This window comes from Equus quagga, chromosome 1 (assembly GCF_021613505.1).
Source record: "Equus quagga isolate Etosha38 chromosome 1, UCLA_HA_Equagga_1.0, whole genome shotgun sequence".
NCBI classification, from domain to species: domain Eukaryota; kingdom Metazoa; phylum Chordata; class Mammalia; order Perissodactyla; family Equidae; genus Equus; species Equus quagga.
In genome coordinates, this window is record NC_060267.1 from 124,028,113 (window position 1) to 124,050,583 (window position 22,471).

At 44.3% G+C, this 22,471-nt stretch overlaps 1 protein-coding gene across 7 annotated transcripts in view; it reads left to right on the plus strand.

Annotated features, from left to right (window-relative positions):
• PRICKLE2 (prickle planar cell polarity protein 2) overlaps window positions 1-14,710 on the plus strand; it is a 306,961-nt gene extending 292,251 nt beyond the window's left edge. For all 7 annotated transcript variants that reach the window (XM_046680788.1, XM_046680823.1, XM_046680795.1 and 4 more), the window contains one exon: window positions 12,298-14,710. In XM_046680788.1, coding sequence (XP_046536744.1) covers window positions 12,298-13,172 — 875 coding nt within the window. In that variant the 3' untranslated portion in view covers window positions 13,173-14,710. The remainder of the gene's footprint in view (window positions 1-12,297) is intronic.
• Window positions 14,711-22,471: the final 7,761 nt, after the last annotated feature.

Here is a 22,471-nt window from a genome sequence, read left to right on the forward strand (position 1 = left end):
AGTTACTTAGCCTTTTTTCTGTTTTCATTTCCTCTTCTGCAGGTCCCACTGCCTTCCTCTCCAGAGCTGGAGGGCACCAGTGAAAAGTTATAAATGAAAATTAATAATAGAAGCAGTATTGATTATTTGATAACTTAATTCTTACCTAAGAACTTTATTCTGTAGCTTATATTTTGTAAGACATTGATTGTTTAGGGGCCCAAATCCATCTCTCGTCTTCTACACATGCATCAGTTTTGCGTCCATTCATTGATTAATTCATCCATCCCTACGATTTTCCATCCTCACCCTTTCATCAATCCTTCATACCATCCACCCATCCATTTAAAAGCCACTCCATCTACCTGTCCTTCATTGTACCCTTTGTTCTCTCTGTCCAGTAATTGGCTCTTCATACATGATGTCATGAACTTTTATGCCAAGAGTGGCACTTTGTCAATCCCTAGCTATGGGTATATGGGATCTTGAGAAACAAAGATCCCAAGCTTAAAAGAGTACATCATATACTGCCTTTTAAATCCATAAACCAAACTTCTACCCTCCCTTATCAAGCTGGCTGACACTATTGGGAAATGCATATGCCTAAGGGAGAGGAGAAGGTGGTGGACAGGCAGGTATGAGAAATGTATAAATTCACCCAAGGATAAGACCATAGATGGTGAAGCTCCCCGTACATTCCAATTAAAAGAGAAGGAAACTCAACCCTTCAGACCAAACAAAGCCTAGCATGTTAGCTGCCAGTTTGACCCACGTGTACTAGCCATACAAGTCCAGTGTACGAGACATGCTATTGATGGAGGGGAGGAGTTATGCATATGCCCCTTTTCAATTGTCATGAGTACATTCTTGCCTCTCTTGCTGGTAATTTTTAATAAACATTTTATAGATGTGTAACAAACAGAAATGTGCATAAATTGTAAGTTGAGCTCAATGAGTTATTACACTCATGGCAGCACTTCTCAGGTCCAGCAATAGACCATGACCAGTGCCCCAAAATCTCCCGTATGCCACCTGCCACTCCCTGCCTTCCCGCCTCTCCAAAGTAAGCACTGGTCCTAACTGCTAACAGCTTGATTAGTTTGGGATGGTTTTTAATTTTATATAAATGGAATTATACTGTCTGTAGTCTTTTGAGTGTGGCATCTTTCACTGTATTATATTTGTGAGATTCATTCTTGCTCTTGTGCGCAGCAGTAATTCATGTTTATACGATAGAAAACTATCCATTAATGAAAAGGATTTTTTGAGTTGCTGCTGCTGGTTCAAAGGTCAGATGTGTAGATGGATCTTTCCTTCTCTCTTTGCCTCCTGTCCCTCAAATCTCTGACCAATAGCACTACTGCCATATTCCTTTAACTCTTTCTACTCACAAAAATGCAGGGTAGGGGCCAGCCCAGTGGCACAGTGGTTAAGTTCACACATTCTGCTTCAGAGGCCCTGGGTTCACTGGTTCAGATCCCGGATGTGGACCTATGCACTGCTTGGCAAGCCATGCTGTAGCAGGCGTCCCACATATAAAGTATAAGAAGATGGGCACGGATGTTAGCTCAGGGCCAGTCTTCCTCAGCAAAAAGAGGAAGATTGGCAGCAGATGTTAGCTCAGGGCTAATCTTCCTCAGGAAAAAAAAATGCAGAAAGTAGGAGAAGTGTTCTGAAGTAGCTGCTGTATAACCTTGGGCAGATTATTCCGACTCTCTATTACCCACTTGAAAAAGCTGCATAACAACACCTAGCAATGTCATATATGACAACATGTGGAAAAATGCTTTAAAAGTGACAAATATGGGGTGAAAGACAATGAGAATATTCTGTGTGATATCACTGCACCAGCACTGTTCTAAGTACTCCGTGTATTAACCACTTAATACAGTAGTCCCCCCATTACCCACGGTTTCACTTAGTCAACTGCAGCCCAAAAATATTAAATGGAAAATTCCAGAAATAAACAATTCATAAGTTTGAAATTGCACGCTGCTCTGAGTAGTGTGATGAAATCTCTCACAGTCCTACCCGGGGCATGAATCTTCCCTCTGTCCAGGTATCCACACTGTGTCCGCCACCCACCCATTGGTCACTTAGCGGCCATCTTGGTTGTCAGTTCGACTGTCATGGTATCGCAGTGCTTGTTCAAGTACCCCTTATTTTACTTAATAATGGCCCCAAAGTGCAAGAGTAGTGATGCTGGCGATTTGGATATGCCAATGAGAAGTTATTGTTGGTAATCTCTTACTATGCCTAATTTATAAATTAAACTTTATCATAAGTATGATGTATAGGAAAAAACATAGTATATACAGGGTTCGGTACTACCCATGGTTTCAGGCATCCACTGGGGGTCTTGGAAATGTCCCCCGTGGATAAGAGAGGACAGCTGTACTCACCTTCACCCTAATGAGGTATGTTCTACCACTGTTCCCATTTTGCAGTTGAGGGAACTGAGACACAAAGCAATCCAGGTCTTACCTGAGGAGGCACAGCTCTAAGAGACGGAGCTGGAGGGTGAATCCAGAGCCAGGGCCGCACCACGCCTGTGCTGGCTCTCAGGCACTTCATCAATCCTGCCTGCAAGCGCAGAAGCACACTCTCAAACCCAAAGTGGCCTGGAAGAAGCTCCTTGGGCTCCTGTTCACCTCCCTGGCCTCGTCCCTGCCACTGTCCTCCTTCCTCACCATGCTCCATTCTCACTGCCCTGCTGTCACTTCTTAGAGCACGTGGGCATTTCTCTGGTACAAAATGTTCTGTTTCCCTCTGCCTAGAATGCTTTCCCCCACTGTTGGCTGGCTCCTTCGCATCCTCTACATCTCACTCTAATTATCACCAACACAGGGTTCTTTGCCCACACTGTCTAGGTAGAGCCAGTCTTTTATTCTGTCATAGCATTGCGTTTCTTTCCTGCCTCCTGATTACTACCTGTAATGGCTGTATTGCTATGATGACTCAGTAATCTGTTTTCCCTGTACGACGTGATCTCCTTGTGAGCTGTTACCTGAAAGGGCCTTGTTCCGGTTGTGCACACAGTGCGTGGCAATGGCTGGGTTTCCCCAAAAGTCTTTGAAGAAACCAAATGGGTCTCCGGGTCTCTGGGTCCCAGGCTGCCCACTCTCTCCCGCTGGGGAGCCGTTTAGCTTGTGCCCCGTGTAGTCAAGTGTTTCCTGAGCAAATGCTCCAGTGTGGTCTGCTTGTTGACTTGGCCTAATGGATTCTGGAAAGCAGCATGGGGTCAGTGTGAGCCGAGAGTAGACCCTGGCAAACAGTCTTCAACTGGTTTAAATTTTTTGCGCATCCTTTCAATTAGCAACAGGCTTTGTGGTGACACAGCCACAATCCCCCGTGGAGCCGAGTAGTAGTTAAAATTGACCCCACATGTTTCTAAAAATGTCGCTTCCTGGTTTCCCCCTTCACTACGTTTTACACGTCCATCTTTATTGGGGTAACTTTATCAGGAAGTTAACGAGCCAGTCAGCCAATAGAAGGTCAGGACCTCCAGTCAGATCCCGAGTTTTGATCTTGATCAGGCTTGTCCTTGTAACTGTACCGGGCCTGTAAGCGAAGCGATTTTTGTCCCGTGGTAACGCTTGTCACTTCCCAGCCACACTGGTTCAAAGGCAAGTCCCTAGAATGAATGCTGCTATAAAAAACAAAGCTTCTGTTGTTGGGGAACCCAGAATCAGTCATTCCCTTCGTTGGAATCAGCTGGTTGTAAAGAAGCTGTTCTTCAGTCTGGGCCAGTCTCACGGGGTGGTCAGAGATGGGGAAATGGCCCTTTCCTGAGGGGGAGGTCCTGGGGGCCAGAGTGGGGCTGTCAAGTCAGAGGTGCGCACACTCCCCACCCCTCTCCAGCCTCGGCCTCCCTGTCCTGGGCAGCAGCTGACTAAAGGCAGTCGCTTCATGCATCTGCCAGCACTTTTCCCAGTACCACAGGAGCAGATGGCAGACGTGTGGCTGTAAATACTCACAACCTGCTGCTCACTTGGGACCCACTAGAAGACTGGTCACCAGAGTAAGGAAGTAAGGAAGATACACTGGGGACTTGAGATTTCAAAAGCTTCGAATGGGAGAGGGAAATAAAGCACTGAAGGCCTTAATCACGGGGAACTCTGGAAACCCACCGAGGGGAGGACAGGCTGTCAAGAGTGGGTTTGTTGAGAGGAGTTTAGAGAGAAGACAACTTTGCAGCTCCCCACTTTTGGAGACATACCACACCCAACCTAGTGGAACACGTTAGTCCTTCTCTGTGAGAGGGCATCCACCCTGTGTGGTGTCTGGCTCTGTTGCAGTATTGGGTGAGGCAGGCTTAACCCAGTGCTGCTCCTGGGGGTCAGGAACAGAGTTCTCCGCAGCCTGTGCTCAGCAGTAGCTCCAGGATTGCATCTCTTTGAGCAGTGGTTCTCAATCAAGGCAATTTTGCTCCCCATGGGGCATTTGGCAATATTTAGAGACATTCTGAATTGTCACAACTGGAAGGGGCCCTACTGGTATGTAGTGGGTAGAGGCTAGGGATGTTGCAAAACATCCTACAATGCACGGGTCATCCGCCCGCAACAAAGTATTACCCTGCCCAAGATGCCACTAGTACCAAGGTTGAGAAACCTTGAATTAGTGTCTCTCAGAGTCTGGAGTTTCCTGGAGTAGGAGCACCTTTCGTTGCAAAGAATATTGTTTTTGAAGGTCTGTCACAACTCCGGCACAGTGTTCCTCGAACCCTCAGTCGAGGGCACTTGAATCGCCAGAGGCTCTTGTGCAAAAGCAGATTCTTATTCTGCAAGTCTGGTCGGGATGCCACTGCAGCTGTCCATAAGTCACGCTTTGAGGAGCAAGACATTTTGAGTGTGTCCTCCCTTCCTTTGCTTCTCCCTCTCCGTCTCTTTCCATCCCTACCCCCCAGCCTTCCCTGTCATACTCTGTTCGAACCATTCCATGCCCTGTCACCAAGGAACATGTGATGGTGTTTAAACTCCACTGCCCAGATGACAGCTTTTCCCCAGCTGTTGCCAGTTTGAAGTTCCGGGTGTTGATGAAATCAATCGACTTAGTTGGAAAAAGGATCCCAAGAGATGTGATCAAACTACCCCCACACACTTAAATCAACTTGTATCTCAAAGACATTTTTTGCGTGGTCCGAGACACTTAGATGATGGAGAGCCCATGACTTTGAGGATGCTCAGGCTTGATACAGCTTCACAGACAGCATATTTGTGTTCTAAACCAGAGGTTAACAAACTATTTCTACAAAGGGCCAGATAGTAAATATTTGAGGCTTTGCACGTCATACAGTCTCTGTCATAACTATTCCTGCCATTGTAGCAGGAAAGCAGCCATAGAAAATACGCAAATGAATAGATGTAGTTGTGTTCCAATAAAACTTTATTTACAAAACAAGCAGTGAGCTGGATGTGGCCCACGGGCTGTAGTTTGCAAACCCCTATTCTAAACAATTCCTATTCATATCTCTACTTCAGGAAAAGAAAAAGTCATATAGGGAAAACCTTACTGAAAGGGAGCTAAATCGTCAGTATGAGTTGTAGCTGTCTAGAGGGCAAAGATGAGGAGATATTATTGCCTTTACTGCACAGAAATGTGAAATGTGAATAATGCATCTTTTTAGTTGGCAGAAACACAACTCTCTGTCTTCCTATGCCATTTTTTTTTTTTTTTGGTGAGGAGGAATAGGACTAGAGAGGGCAATAAATAAGGAACAGAAAGATGTACCAAAAGGGCTGCCATTACATTGAAGTCTGCATTTTCTTCTCTGTGGACTTGAACACATACCTTCTGCTCTCAGAATAAATGGGGGGATGGGGAGCACAGCAAAGATTGCCTTTCTCTTCCATCAGACCCAGAGCATTCTTTGAAGGTGTTGATTTTTCCCGCCGTCACTGGCTTCTGCGAGATCTCCTATTTGCAGTGGGGGGCCATCTCTCAGACAAATGCTGGTGTTGCTTCAGGCACCCTGGCTGGACCTTCATGTTGACAGTTTAACCACAGAGAACCGCAGGCTAATTTCCATAGTGACCTCTCCTTGTTCGGGCAAGGCCTACAGGTCCTGAGGGAAACCTGCACCCCTGTGGTTTGTGGACATTTGTGTAGCTCCTGGCCACACCGACCCCTGGAATAAGGATAAATCAAGGCCTTTAACTCCAGAGGCACCATCTAGCACCTCTCCCAAAGTCTGCATGATTTGGAGAGAAAACAACCCTCTCTGTCTTCTAATAAGACAGAGTTCCACTGGAGAGGAAAACGACCCGGCACCTATGTCTCGTGCTCTCGGGTGGGGGTCTTCTGCCAGGTTCTCCAGAATGTGTTGGGGCGTTGATAATGCCAGTGTCAACTGTGGGGTCAGGCTTCAGCCAGAGCTCTCTGGAGAACTGAGTTTGCAGTGTCCACCTCCACCACCACACCCGTGCTCCTGCATGCACAGTGTGGCTTGGGCACCAAGAAAAGAAAAGCACATTGATTGCAAGAGAGCAGAGTAACATTTGGAGCCCTAATTGGTTGGACTATATTGATTTGCAGTGGGTTTTTTGTTTTGTTTTGATTTTTGGTGAGGAGAGATTAGTCCTGAGCTAACATCTGTTGCCAATCTTCTTCTTTTTTTTTTCCCCCTCCCCAAAGCCCCAGTACATAGTTGTATATCCTAGTTTTAGGTCCTTCTGGCTCTGCTGTGGGGGACACCACCACAGCATGGCCTGATAAGCAGTGTGTAGGTCTGCACCCAGGATCCAAACCAGCAAACCCCAGACCGCCAAAGCAGAGCACGTGAACTTAACTACTGGGCCATGGCGCTGGCCCTCCGATTTGCAGTGTTTTGACACTGAGTCTCATGCTGCCCAGACAAATGGAGTGAAGTGTTGAATTCATCTGTGTAGAGAAGTAATCCCCAGCTGCGCTTCAGAAGCACAAATTATTTTCACAGTGAACATCGCTGTGTGGCTGGCCCTGTGTGGGCTTTGTTTCTTGGATTCATTCATTCATGTAATCATACATTCACCAAGTATTTACTTGCTTTTACTGTTGGCTGGGTGTGAAATTCTTGGGGTGTGTGTTCTTTCATTGGGCACTTTTAGGCCTTGCTTACTTTCTTCCAGCATATGGAATACCAGCTCCTGATAGAGGCTAGCACACAGGAAAAGTACATTTTTTAATTAAAAAGGAAAATGTTTACATTGTTCCTCATCAAATCATCACTACAGCTTTTGAATTCAGATAATGTTGATATGCCCGTTTTACAGATGCATCTCAAGAGGTTCAAAAATTGCCCCAAGTCAGGAAGTGGCTCTCCAGTTCTGCTCCTGGTTGGAGAGGGAGGGAGAGGTTCTCAAGTTGAGGTCTGAGCTGGGATAGTACAGTTCCATCTTGGGGACATGGAAGCTGCTAATTTAAACGGATCTCCAGAGCTGCGATTAATAAAGCAAAACATTTTTTGCAGATTGAGGAGCTAATTATAAGCCTTGCAGTCTTCAACTTTAAAGTTGGAGAAGCCCCGCATGGTGGGCCTTATAATGAAAGACCAGAGACAGTGAGATTGACAGATGTGACCGTGGTATTTCTGTTCCTGATGGTTGGCATCCCACCCATCAGAATTAGTCAGTTGTCCTTTAAGTCATGGTCCACGCCAGGTCAGAGGGTGGTTGCTTTTTCCTAGCTGTGGGCAGTGTGAGGATTCATTCACCTTAATTCCACAAATATTTAGTGAGTACCAACGAGGCAGTATTAGTTCTGGGAGACTGCAGTGGACAGAAGCACAAGACCATTGCTCCCACAGGACATCTGTTCAGCTACAAACTTACATATGAACTTAAGAAAATAAGTCTGGAGACCTTAGAAGTCAAGGCTACAAAGTGACTGGTTGGTGGAGGGACATTTTGCTACTTTGGAAAGAGCAATCAGGGCAGGCATCACTGAAGAGGTGACATTTATGTGAGGGTCTTAAAGATAGAAAGAAGTCAGCAGTGCAAAGGAGAAAGTTTTCCAAAGGGGGCTGGAACAGGCTGGCTGCTGTGTTGTGGAGGAGGAAGAATGTAAGCAGCTGAAGCAGAGCAAACTAGGAGGACCATTTAGCTGATGTTTTTGGAGCGACCAGAGGGCCTTGAGGTCTGCACAAGGACTCTGGATTTTGCCAATAATGAAATTAACCACAGAGCCACCCTGTTTGGAGGCAAGTGCATAATTATGACTCATCTGTGGGCAACATTGGCCATTCTGTTCATGCCCTGCATGCAAGAAGACCCTGGAGAAAAGTCTGAGTTAGTAAGTAAGAAGATAAACATTTCTCCTGTCTAGAGTGAGCAGGTAGCATTTCCAGTCCCACCCACACATCCCCTGGGGAAGAGCTGATGCTTTGGTAAAACCGATCATAGACCCTGGACTTGAGCCACAGGCCCTCCTGTTCCTGCCAGAGCACTTTGTTTTTCGCAGAGGGTGGTTAAGAGTATCCTGAAATTCCCCAGGATGCGGAAGCACAATAGTGTGAGAGAGCAAGATCACCTCCCAGCAGGACTGAAGCTGCCCGTCTTCATGTTTACCTCCTCGTTGAAATAGGAACTGTTTCCACGCAGAACGTTCTCAGAAATGCCTGACTTGTGGGCTTATAAAGGACAGGTTCAGACCTTGTGTCTGGGAATTTACAGTATTTGCTAGATTATTTATGCTGACCCTAATTCCATCGAGGGCATGAGTAGAAAGCCCGGGAGAGATCCTCGCGCCCGCCTAGATGTAATGCTTTTGTTTCTACACATGATTTTTGAAGATTTTTTTCCTTCCTTACTAGAGTTCCTCTGCTCACACTCCTCATTCATCATCTTAGGTTGCCCTCCTCTCCTCTGCGCCTGCGGATTGGGGAGGCTCTGGAAGTGATTAGGTTGTTGTAAATCAGCTTTTATGATGTGTACGTTGGAGGGCAGTAGCGGAGAGAGCACGGGTTGGAGGACTCAACTCCTTCTGCCCTGCAATTGTTTGTTGTTTTTATTAATTTTTAAAATATGAAATTTAAAAAAATATGACTGGAAAGTATGATGTTTGGCAGAATCGTTTCTCCCTAGACATATCCAACATTTAAATTTGGCTCTTTAATAAGAACATTGCTTTATTTTTACACCGTTTTATTGAAGTGTAACTTACATAAGGGAAAGCAAATACTAAAACTACACCTCCAGGAACTTTTACATAGCTGTATCCTTTTATAACTAGCACCCAGATCTCGAGAGAGACCATTTCCAGCACCCTAGGGGTTTCCCTTATGCCCCCTTCCACTCTCCTGACCTGTCACCATAGATAACCTTAGCCTGTTCTTGAACTTCATAGAAATGGAATCATACAGCACATATTCTCTTGTGTCTCTCAGCATTTTCTGTGAGATTCGTCCGTGTTGTTGGGCGTAGTTACTCATTCTCCTTGATGTGTAGTATTCCATTATATCATGAGTTCGCAACTGTAGCATTATTAATGTTTGGGGCTGGATGCTTCTTTGTTGTGGGGCTGTCCTGTGCATTGTAGGATGTTTAGCAGCGTCTCTGGCCTCCCTTACTAGATGCTAATAGTATGATTCACATGCACACATACACACACATTACCCCCCCCCATAGTTTCCCCTAGAATTGAAAACCATTGCATCATATACATATACTACAATTTTAAGAAACTTTTTTCAATAATAAATAATAATAAAATAATTTCAAACTTACTGAAAAGTTGCGAAAATGGAACAAACAGCATTCATAATGTACTCTTCATGGAGTCTCACCTATTGTCAACATTTTACCCCATTTGCTTTGTCATTTGCTCTCTTATTCACAAATATACACACACACACGATTTATGTCTGAACCATATGAGAGCAAGTTGCATCTATCTTGTCTATTTATCACCACATACTTCCCTGTATATTTCCCAAGAATAAGGATTTTCTCCAACTTTATCATAATTATCAATTAACTACAGTAAATTTAGTGTAACACTTTTATCTATTGCCCATGTCCCAGTTTTTGTCATTGATCAACAGTTATCTTCTATAGCCGTTATTTTCCCTAAAGAGCGGGTTCCAGTCCAGGACCACGTATTGTATATAGTTGCCGTGTTTCCTTGGTATCTTTCAGTCTAGAACATTCCCTCAGCTTTTCTTTTTTTTGTCTTTTATGATACTGATTTGTTTTTTAAGAATACAGCCCCTTTTTATCTTAATAGAACATTCCTCGTTTTGGGGTTTGTCTAATCTTTCCTCCTGAATGCATTTAAGATACGTACTCTTGGCTGGAAGACTGCTAAGCGATGGTGCATCCTTCTTAGAACATCTTATCTAGAGGCACATGATGTCCAGTTGCACCTCATCAGTGATGTTAAGTTTGATCTCCTGGTCAGAGTGTTGTCTGATTCCTCCACTGTATAGTTACTAAATTTTCCCTTACAGCTAATAAGCAATATGTGGGGAAACATTTAACACCACACAAATATCCTGTCCCCCATCAAATTTCACCCCCTTACTTTAGCATACTTTGACCCTTGCATGAACCAATCTTTACCTATGATGGTGACAAAATGATGATCTTCCAAACCCAGCACTCCTTCTGTATGCACTCATTCTGCTGAATACAAGAGCCCAGTCTTTTCCCCCATTTATTTACTGATGTTTTTGTCTGTTATCAGTATGGACTCATGAATTCCTGTTTTATCCAATGGTTTATGAGTCATTACTGTTTTAAATATTTTAATGCTTAAATTGCTCAGATTTGGCTTGTGGGAGCCCCTTCAAGTTGGGCTCTGTGTTCTTCTGGCAAACTCCCATCATTTTTCATTTCTAACACTTCCTTATTTTTTGGCATCACAAGATGTTCCAGGCTCATCTTTTACCTTCCCCTCTCCTGTCCTGGAATCAGTCATTTCTCCAAAGCATCCTAGTTCCTTTTAATGGGGAATGGTAGAAAATACCACAAATTTATTTACCCTTTTTCCTGTTGGTTGACATTTGAGTTGTTTCTAGTTCTGTGCTGCTATAAAGAAAGATTCTCTAAATACCCTTGTACTTTTTTTGGACCTATAAACTGACTTTTGTTGGGTATATAACCAAGAGTAGTGATGGAAGGTTATAGACTCTCCACTCTGGTTCTCTACCCAACAGTAATGAGTACATAAGTCCACAAACAGTGGACACAGATAGTCAAATCGGCTTTGTTCATAATTTGTATATATGTATATTAGCTTTAGTAGATATTGTGAAGCATCAGTTTTCCAAAGTGCTCATAACACTGCTTTAGTTTTGTCAAGGGAGGAGAAGTCACTGGCCTCAGTAGGTGGGGAGGAATAGTCAGTGGCAGGGGGCATAATGGGCCATTGCAACCCAAAGATATGTTGTCTGTGACCAGAAATGGCAAAATCGCTGATCTTTTCAGTGGATGATGAGTGGAAAAGGCTGCGATTTTACCACCTGGTCCATTCTTAGGCTTCTCTTTGGAGAGTGCTGCTTTAAGATGAGCAAAATGGAAGTTACTGAAGTCAAGAATCCCCCACTGTCCTCAAAATGGTTTTCATCTCAGTGATGCCAGCACTTAGGGAATGCAGACCCATTGCTGGGGCACTCGCTGTTAGCATTCGAGTCACTGCTTTGTTTACAAAGTGCCTCCCCAGGGGAAGGAGGATGCCCCAGGGTCCCAATCACAGCATCTGGCTGTTAGGGGCCCATTGAGAACCCTAGAGCAGTCATTTACTAAACAGCCTGAGAGGTAAATATCCTGTATATACCCCGGGAGTCACTTAGGGTCACACATTTGAGATAGGGGGCTTAGGGACAGCAGGCAGAGCAGGAAATTGCTGGAAGCTAACAGAGAAGTGAACTAGCCCAGTAAAATGGGACTAGCTTCTAGGCTCAGTGTTGCTGGGAAATGCTTGGGTATGGCCCAGCCTCTATAGCTTAAAGTTTTCTTACGCAAAATATCTGTCCTCCATACTTACAGGGCCTCATTAGAATCAGAGGTAATTGAAGCACTTGGTAAAGCGAAATTCTAAACAGAGGAAAGGTCACGTGTAAGATACACTGGGCTGTTAGTAATTTCAATGAGCCTTTGAAAAAATTAACTAGTAAAATGCATCTCTGTGTATGCATTTAACCAGGTGCCCTGTCTAGGTGGACGCTGCCCACTGTGGGGTGGGGAGAGCCCTCCCACACACTTGCTGAGAGAGCCTTTGTGCACACAACTGCACAACCTCATGCAGTGACCCTGGATAAATGACAGTTCAGATGACCAGCAGTGACCCCCAATGCCACACATTTGTGTTAACCTCCACGGTCCTCTCCTCTCTCTCCCCCAGGCCTCTCTGCCGATTGTGGCGCCAAGCGCCAGGAGCATCTCTCCCGGTTTTCCATGCCTGACCTCAGCAAAGACTCTGGAATGAATGTCTCTGAGAAGCTGAGCAACATGGGCACGCTTAACTCGTCCATGCAGTTCCGGAGCGCAGAGTCAGTTCGCAGCCTGCTCTCTGCCCAGCAGTACCAGGAGATGGAGGGGAACCTCCACCAGCTCGGCAACCCCATTGGGTACAGAGACCTGCAGTCCCACGGAAGGATGCATCAGAGCTTTGATTTTGACGGGGGGATAGCGGGCAGCAAGCTGCCAGGGCAGGAGGGTGTGAGGATCCAGCCCATGAGCGAACGCACGCGGAGAAGAGCTACTTCGCGCGACGACAACCGCCGCTTCCGACCTCACCGGTCCAGGCGTTCCCGACGTTCTCGCTCGGACAACGCCCTTCACCTGGCCAGCGAACGCGAGGCCATGTCTCGGTTAAAAGAAAGGCCCCCACTAAGAGCCAGGGAGGACTATGACCAATTCATGCGCCAGCGGAGCTTCCAGGAGAGCCTTGGCCAGGGGTCCCGGAGGGACCTGTACGGCCAGTGCCCGAGGACTGTGTCGGACTTGGCTTTGCAGAATGCCTTTGGGGAGCGATGGGGACCCTACTTCACCGAGTATGATTGGTGTTCCACCTGCTCCTCCTCCTCTGAGTCTGACAACGAGGGCTATTTCCTAGGAGAACCAATCCCTCAGCCTGCCCGCCTGCGATATGTCACTAGCGATGAGCTGCTACACAAATACAACTCTTACGGCCTCCCCAAGTCTTCCACGTTAGGTGGCAGGGGACAGTTGCACAGCAGGAAGAGACAAAAGAGCAAAAACTGTATCATTTCTTAATCTGATTGGGGTCGGGGGATGGGGGAAGATGGGAGCTAAGAATGTAGATTCAGAACACTTGCACTGTTTTAGATGTTAAAGCGCTTTTGGGGGTGGTTACTGGAGAAGAGGGAAGTGCTCTCAGTCGATGGAGGCAAGGTTACAGATTGACTCAATAGCTAGTCACAGTTCTTGGCATGTTGAATATTATTTGCACATTTCACTTTGGAAACACGATAGACTCTAGGGCAGCCTGGATGGGTCACCTCCTTGCTGTCAGCCTGTGCTGAGTTACCACTCGCAAGATGGCAAATTGTTTCCCGCTTGCTTATATCCTCTCTGGTTCTCTTACTTTTAGGACCCTTTTTCCAGTAAGTAATTTGTTTATTAGCCAGGACCCAACACTAAGTTATTTACATGTCCATTGTAAATGCTATGTAAATGAGAGTTCTGATAAAATATTTTTGTATTTTGTAATATCAAAGGAATTTCTATATCGTAGGACTCAGTGGAGACTTGCATGCACATCCAGCATCGTCTTTGAGTAGTATTCGAAGGTGGTCCAGGATCACCTTTTTTTTTTTTCTTTTTTCTATACAAATTTGTTACATGTCAGTGAGACCTTTTTCAAAGGAGTTTATTCAATTTGGCTTTTTGTGGCTGAAAAAAAAATTAACTATTATACCCAAAGCATTTTATGCTCCATTCCATCTTCGGGAGCTGTCCTTAAGTCCACTCCTACCCTCAGTAGAATCTATTCTCTACAAAGTGATAGTAACTTTTTTTTAATTGCAAACGTAACTTTGCCAATTAGAGAAACCAACCAGTGTCAGTAAAGTGCTGTGAGAAATGCCATCCCCGCTGGGAACATTGAAGTTGCTTACTATTGATCTATCCCTTGGGGAAAATAAAAGTGACTGTGAGTGGTGCCGTTGTGTGATGTCAGCATGACGTTGTTTTGAATGTGGCATTCTTTTCTGGTGCTCATGTTTCCTGGATTGTATTATCTGCTTTCCTTTACCAAGGCAGACGGAACAGCTGCCTTAGCCTGACAACCGATTGTCCTCGCTGCAAATGAACTTAAGCATAAGGAATTTAGGGGCAGAAAGGTTCTGAGGGGCTCTGGTCGTGATGGTGTGTTCTAGATTGTATGTCACAAATGGAGAAGGAACAAGGTCATTTGAAAACAAAGCAGGTCCGGGGTAGAAACTGAAGGAGAATATGAAGGAGAGTCAGAGCAAAGACGAACTTCTGGAAGTGAAGCAGAGGAGAGGTGAAAACCTCCTTGAATTAGCCCCCAGTGCTTGGAGAAAGAATCCAGTTTGACACACTCCGTAACCAGAGTATCTGGGTTACCCAGAAAAGTTGGGCTGCTCAGGAGATTTCAGTGTAATGGTCTTGAAAAACAAATGTTGTTGAAAGGAGGATTTCCATTTGGAACTTTGGGGACTGTTGGTCAGACAGAAAATGGGCTCAAAAGTGAGTTTGCTTAAAGAAGACATTTAACGGTTGTGTTGTTTATAGTGAAATAAAACTTCCTACCTTGCTTCAGTTAAAAATGAAGCGCTTGCTTTTTCTTCCATTCTCCTCCTCCCCCTAATGGATTGTGGCCGTTGAAATAATCCATCGGAGGACCAACCTTTAGTGAGATGTACTGTCGATGTAGTACACGGTGTATCTCAGTGGCCATCTGCCCTGGTGAGGTGAGCGTGGTCTCTTTTCAGTATAGTAGTTAATATTTTCTAGTATTTTTTTATGGAGAGAATGTGAAAAGTAGCGCTTCAGACACCATCCCAAATGGGTCTGGGGAAAGGAAGGCTGTAAAGGACGTGGAAATGGCACTTCATTCAGGATGTATTAAAATAATTTGCTTTTCAGGTATTAATATGACATTTGTCATTGTCACTGATTTTTTAAAAAAGCAATGCAAATGTTGGTTGTGGCTGTTTTCCGCATGCTATCTTCATATCTAAATGCTTCATTAATTATCCAAGCCTCCGGAGAATTAACTCTATTACGTTTGTATAGTAAGTTTGTAAACTGCTTGGCAAACTGATTAAGAAATAATGTGCAACACCATGCTACCAAGGTGGCAGGTTTCTGGTAGAAATCGGGTGAGTCCAATTTGGAGATTTGAGTTCCTTAACTGATGAGAATAAAGGCATTTTGGAAAAAGAAAAGAGAGAAAAAAGTAGATCACTTAACTTTGCAAACAGCTGAAAATAATGTCTGTCCTCTGTGGCCTGGAATCCACTGAGAGAAATTCTCCCAGTAAATGTCGCTTTCTAACTCGGTCCTTTTCAAAGTACCTCTTACATTTCCCCGATGAGGCTTTAGCCACCATCAGCAGAGACAAGGAGGTGGCCTAGAAAGTGCCACATAACTAGTACCCAAAGGGATCAGAGGAATAAGCAATTTCAGATCTAGCTGCCCAGGGCCATCCAGCAGCTGAACTGGTCAGAGCTTTTGATATAATAAGATACAAGCCTAAGGGTCAAACTGTCTACAGGCAAGATCACCTCCATCTATTCCACCACTGCAGTTGTCTCCTCCCCAGCCCACATGCAGCCAGGCACCTCACAGAGAATGCCGATGGAGGACAGCTAAATCCTCATGATGATGATGGAACCTCCAAGTGAATGTCCTAGAGAGAGCAGGTATCACTGTATTGGAAGTTCCACCTGTGAGTGACAACTTACATGTAACATCTCAGACTCCCATTCCCAAAAAGTCAGTGCATTCTTTTCTGAGGCAAGAGCGTAGGGTCCTTACCTGATTTCTCCATCATTTCCGTGAGCTCTTCTTGACCAAATTTCGCCTGTGAGCGGAGCCTGCACTCACCTCTTCTTAGATCATCATTTCATCTTCAGTGGACTATTCTTAGAAAAGTAATCTTTTTCCAGCTTCCTCTCTTCTCTAATGTCTTGGGGTTTGGCTTTTTTTTTTCTTCTACCTCTCCTCTCATGAGACTTGTTGTCTTTTGGTTAAAACCACAGTTTTGGAGTTCAGTTCATTTCTTATTTCTGCTCAATTTAGTGGCAACAGAACCAGCTCTTTCCCAAGAAGGAGAAGTCATTGGCAGTTTCCTGAGTGGCCCTGCCATACATGCCACCCTTGATACTATGGACAGGTTTTTTAGCAAGCTGGTGGCATTGAATGTGGCATTGAGGTACCCTTCCTTCTGTCATGTAGTTCTGAGATCTCTACCAAGCGTGAAGGTGAATGAGGCAAGGGAAACCGAGCTGTGCTTCCTGCTTTTTGTGTGTTTGAGGGGAAAGAATTGCTAGTGTTGGTTGTTTGACACCTTTCCACATTCACCCTCTGTTCTCTAGTCCTTCCTTTCCACCCTCAAGCCAGCCCAGTGAACAAGCAACTTTGTATTTCTAGTTTGGGACCTGAAGGCAGCTCTTTCTCATCCTCTTTTCCCATTCCGTAGAATGTTCCTGCATTGCAACAAGGTTATATTTCCTTCTCCTCCTGCAGCAGCTTTCTGCTTCTTGGGTGCCACTAGCCATTGTTGAGTTCAGGTGGGGCCAACGATGGCATATATGTAGCACATGCTCTGCCATCTCTGCAACCTGGGCAGATGCAACCAGTGTGTCACTGTATACTTTCCCAAAGAACATGGATGCTGCCTCAGAAGTCTTTGGAACGCTCCAACCAGCCCAGACCACTTGATCAGAACTAATCTTATTTGTCTGATAACAAATCTTATTCATGAACTGATTCTTATTTGTCTTTCCACCCTGGGCTCTTTTGCCATTGGCCCAAAACAGTACACCAGCTATTTAGAAACTATTCTTCATAAATAATTGTGAGACTGCCAATTCCAGTGCCCCCATATTGTGGATGCTTAAAGAGGCTGACTTTAGGATAAACAAAGACCGATCTCTGGCCTCCTTTTCCATTCTCATGTTCTTGGCCAATTATAGGCAGCCTTCTGTTCATCCTTTTGCAGAGGTCAGATAAGAGTCCATCTTATTCTTTGTCTAATCCCACCTTCTAACAAGAAAGAACACAAATATTTAAATTCCAAGGATAAGTGCTCTTTGCGTATTTCTGTCTAACAGAAACCAGATGCTGATGCCTAAGGAGGATCTATCTATGACAAAGGAAAGTGGAAAATGGAAGCAGTTATCAGAATATTTCATGCCAGAAGAGTTGCTATTAGCAACTGGTTAGCACCTTCAGGGCTTTGAAATGGGCTGTGCGGACAGCATTCCAGGCACGGGACTCAGCCAAGCCTCCTCTGCAGATTTGAAGGCAGTTTCAGATGCTGCCTTTTGAGGTACATTTCTTAAAGCATAAGAGAAGTGGAAATGAAGAGAGCTTTGCCTTGCCTCCAGTGATTGGTCCCTCTGGGACCTCAGCAGTCACCCAGAGCTTGTTTGTCTGACTGCTGGGAAGCAGCCATCAAGGTTAGGATCAAGAAAGAAGTGGAATCCTTTTCCGTTTTCTCACAGTAGTAGCCCAGTCAACACAAGACTCCCATAAAACAATAGCTCACTGTTGGGAGCTATTCTATTTTATAAGCTTACTTCCTGCTGACAAAACTAGCTTTCACCAAAGGGAATAAAAAGGAGGGGGAAATTCACATAGCATTAGGAAAATGTTTCTGTGTTTAGATATGATGAATCCATAGGATAGGAAAAAACTGTCTTCTTCTATCCTGAGAGTTTCCTGAGACATCCCTTCACCCTACTGGGCATTTGGCTGTTGATGTTCACTAGGTCGCTGACCAAGCTTTTCCAAATTTTTCGTAGAGAGTTACCGGTAAGGTCTGTTCTCAAGCCTATCTAGCTGATTTCCATATTTTTCCATAAAGCATTTTGGTTCGATCATGGACTCCGACTTAACATTGTAAGGCCTTTGAGTCCTCCACTTTCATAGCAAATTAGGACTTTGGCAGTTTTCTCTCTCCTAGACACATTCTTTCCTTACAGGATTGCTTTGTCCATCTCCTGCTTCAATTCCAAGTGCATAAACAAAACCTCAGAAGGCCTGAGAAGGTGAGGCAGGCCAGAGTCTGTGTTGTGTGTCGAGTGTCAAGCTATTTGTTAAGAAGGTCTGCAACAGGCCTTGGTGTGGGCTCTGCCAGAGACGGGTGTGAACACTTTGCTTGACATCCGTGCCCTGTAAAATGGATATGATGTTTTACTGATGTCTGTAATACATTTGTAAACTTCCAATAAAATTTGAATAAAAGAAATGTTGCCATTCTTCTCAATCTTCCCTTGCTTTCCAGATTTTTGGAAATCTTTGCTTTTGAGTGTCTCAACAAAGAAGAGAGAGGCTGCATGTGTCAGGGGATAAGATTTACTGTGCAAGATGAACCCGAATGTTTAAATCAGGATTTCTCAACCTCAGCGCTAAAGGCATTTGGGGCCAGTTCATTTGTTGTGGCAGAGGACTATCCTGTGCGCTGTAGGATGTCAATTGCTGACCTCTACCCACAAGATGCCAGTGGCACCCCTGCTCCTGAGTTGTGACAACCAAAAATGTCTCCACACTGCACGCCCATTAGGATGGCTACTATCAAAAAACCCCCAGAAAATAACAAGTGTGGGTGAGGATGTAGAGAAATTGGAACCCTTGTGCACTGTTGGTGGGAATGTCAAATGGTACATCCTCCATAGAAAACAGTATGGTGGTTTTTCAAAAAATTAAAGATAGAATTACCATATAATCCAAAAATTCCACTTCTGGGTATATACCTGAAAGAATTGGAAACAGAACCTCAAAGAGATATTTGTATACCCATGTTCATAGCAGCATTGTTCACAATAGCTAAAAGGCCAAAGCAACCCAAATGTCCACTGATGGATGATAGATAAGCAAAATGTGGTCTATACATACAATGGACTACAACTCATCCTTTAAAAGGAAGGAAATTCTGACACGTGCTGCAACAGGGATAAAACTTGAGAACGTTATGCTAAGTGAAATAAGCCAGTCACAAAAAGACGAAGATTGTTTAATTCTACTTATATGAGATATCTAGAGTAGTCAAATTCAGACGGCTACCACTACAAATTCAGAAAGTAGAAGGGTGGTGGCCAGCGAGTAGAGGGAGAAGAGGATGGGCAGTTGTCTCATGGGGACAGTGTTTAGGTTTTTCAAGGTGAAAATTCTGTAGATTGGTTGCACAACAGTGTGAATGTGCTTAACACTGCGGAACTAGACACTTAAAAAATGGCAAATTTTATGTTACCTTTATTTTACCACAATAAAAAAATAAATGTCTCCACCCATAGCGGAATGTCCTCTGGAGACAAAATCACCAGGGTACGTTGACTTCTTTGCCTCTCTGTTCCTTGAGGATGCTTGAAACTGACTCCTACCGAGGCCACGCAGTTAATTTTCAGTTATTAGCGGGAATTGGAACCAGCAGATGACCCCAAAATATTTGTATTTGCTTCTAAGCAAATCATAAGTGGGTTGTCTGGTGAGTTATATCCACAGCTGTGTTCTGGTTAGGATGGTATTAATATTGTCTAGGAGCCAGGACCAAAGCAGCTTATAAATTAGATTTTCCCATGTGTGATCCATAACATTTGGGGGTTGCTGGATACTGCAATAGCATTTATTCCTTCAACAAATATTTATTGAGCGCCTGCTCTGTGCCAGGCACTGTTCTACGTGTTTGGAATACAGCAATGTACAAAATAAAACTCCCTACCCTCAAGGAGCTTACAAATTTGACTTTCCACTAGGTGAGCAATCTGGAACAGCAAATAATCTCACCCACCCTAACCATGAGGACTTGGGAGTTGCAAACGAGAGTTATTTCATTCTAAGACCTGCTGAAAGCCTTTGGATGCAGACTAGTGTTGGAAAAGGTAATTACCGTGCCAGTCCTCGCAGAGCCTTCTTGGGACCATGACCTTCAGGCAGCCATGGTTTTACTATATGACCCCCCATCTTCTTCCTCCTCAGCCAAAATGATGGAGTCAGGAACAGCGCCTTACCAGAAATCGATAAGCGATCTAACACAACATGGTAAGCTGGACCAATCAGATTCCCTCTCTCAAGAATATAAACTAAGAAATTGCAAGAGAATGAAGCAGTTGGCAGCAGTGGCTGAAGCTAAAAGGATTTATAGGGAGAGCTGGCAGGAGGTGAAGTTAGTCCCATGAGCATTAAGGTAAGATGAAGGATGAGGAAGCAGAAGTCATGAGTAAGCAGAAGCTCGGGCTGAGAGCTGTTCCAAGAACAAGGATGGAGGTGAGCACAGACAGTCTGAAGTGACCCAGAGGAGCTGGTCCCCAGGACTTCCTCACCTCCAAACAGATGCCAGTTCCTGCCCTGGAGGTACTTTTCCAGGATTACTGTACAATTTTGGTCCTTACACACCCCCTCCCCATTGTCCTTTTGTATTGTTACATTTCAATACATAAACTCTAGTCTGCACTGAAATGTTCCTTACAACCCGAATTCAAATGTATAAAAGATGAATTCTGAATGCCAGCTGCCACCCCTTTTATTTTGCCGCACTTCCCCTTAGCAAATTAATCCCATCTCAACCACTTGCTAGTTGTATCATCTTGGGAAATGTCCTTGTCTTCTCTGAGCCTCAGTTTTTGTCTATCAAATAGAATATTGGAGTTGTTGGGTGGATTACTAGAATAATGCATGTAACATTCTTAGCAATATATCTGCTGTAAGAATTCAAAACACATTAGCTGTTGCTATTGTTCTTGTCATTCTTATTCTTATTATCCCACGCAAAGAGAAAGTGTGGCAGGAACTAGATACCATTGGTATCTGGTCTAAGAGTGTTCATTGTCTTTTCTTTTTAATGTAAGCCTTAAGTAGGATTTAGAGACAGACATCCAGGGAAGGCCTGATTCTTTACTATGTATAAGAAATGCCTGCAGAGCTTATCACACAACGCAAATCTCCTGGTCCTACCCACAGAGGTTCTGCTTCAGTGGATCTGGAGTAGAACTCCAGAATCGGCTTTCTTAAAGGCCCTCGTTGTCATTCTGACCCAGCTGGCTTGAAGAACACATTTCAAGAAATTCTGCCTTAGCATTTGTTTGTTTTCTTCCCAGTATCTGGGAAAAACAAAACAGACGAAGACCGTGTTTCCCAGTCGCACTCACTTCAAGAGAATCTGATTACAAGCCCATTGGTCAGGATGGAGGGATCGGAGCCTGGGGTTTACAATCCGATTTTGGAGGATCTGAGGTGTATTCACTTCTTCCCAAGAATGACAGTCTTCAAAAAAAGAACCGTACTTTGGCTGACTTTAATTTTCCTGAGAGATATGTATCACTACTGCATTGAAGAAGAGGATGAGCTTATTGTGAAATACAGTCTAACAGTTAGGTTTGGATCTGAGGATTGCTACTCTTGGGTTGTAGCCAAGATGGCTTTCACGCATCAAAATTACCTAGATAGATTATTTAAAATCCAGAGTGCCTGGCCCCATCCCTAGAAAGTCTGATTCAGCAGGTCTCCAGCAGGACCAGGAAAACAGCATTTTTCATGAGCATTCAGGGATCAGAGACCACCCTTGGGAACAATTGCTCTGAGCCTGTCGCACCATGGGAAATCCTTCATCTTCTGTGAGTCCTTCTGTGCTAAATGCAGTCCAGCTTGTGTTCTAGAGCTTCAGTCTGGAAGGGTCTGCTTCTCAAATGTTCATCTACACATGTGTAGAGTAGACGCTGGTTTACTTTTGGCCTAGAATGAGAAACATCCGTCCCTTTGGAAAACCCATGCAGGCATAATTTCTAAGTACAGCTAATTTTGTCTGTAAGAGATGTCAGGATAAGAACCCAAGAAGGAAAGCTTATCAGAAGATGCAATAGGTAAATAATCAAAGACAAACACAGGCTGAAGTTTAGGGGGAAACGGTTAAGCCATTAAATGACGCAATCATACTCAGCAGGCGAGGAGACAATTTAAGGGCTTTCTTCTCAAAATACTGGCAAATACTTGTTTTCCCTCTAGGTTGGCTGATTCTAGAGATAAAACAGATCATCATGGTTGATGGCAGGCTTTGTACCATGAACACACAACAAGTTAGCAAACAAATGAGACCAAGGGTACCAGAAAGTAAACCCAATAACTTGAGGAATTTGGGCCATAAAAGGCAACTGTCTTAGGCCAAGTCCTTTGGATTTTAAGTAGTCGAAACTTACTTCAAACTAACTTAAGCAAAAAGGAAAAAACAAGAGAGAGAGAATTTATTTGAAGGATACTATGTAGCTTGCAAGAACCTAAGGGCAGCTCCCATCGTGAGGGCCTGGAACTGGGGAGGGGAAAGCCACCAAGAGCTCGGAAGGATTCTATCCCAATTTGTTACTCTCTGC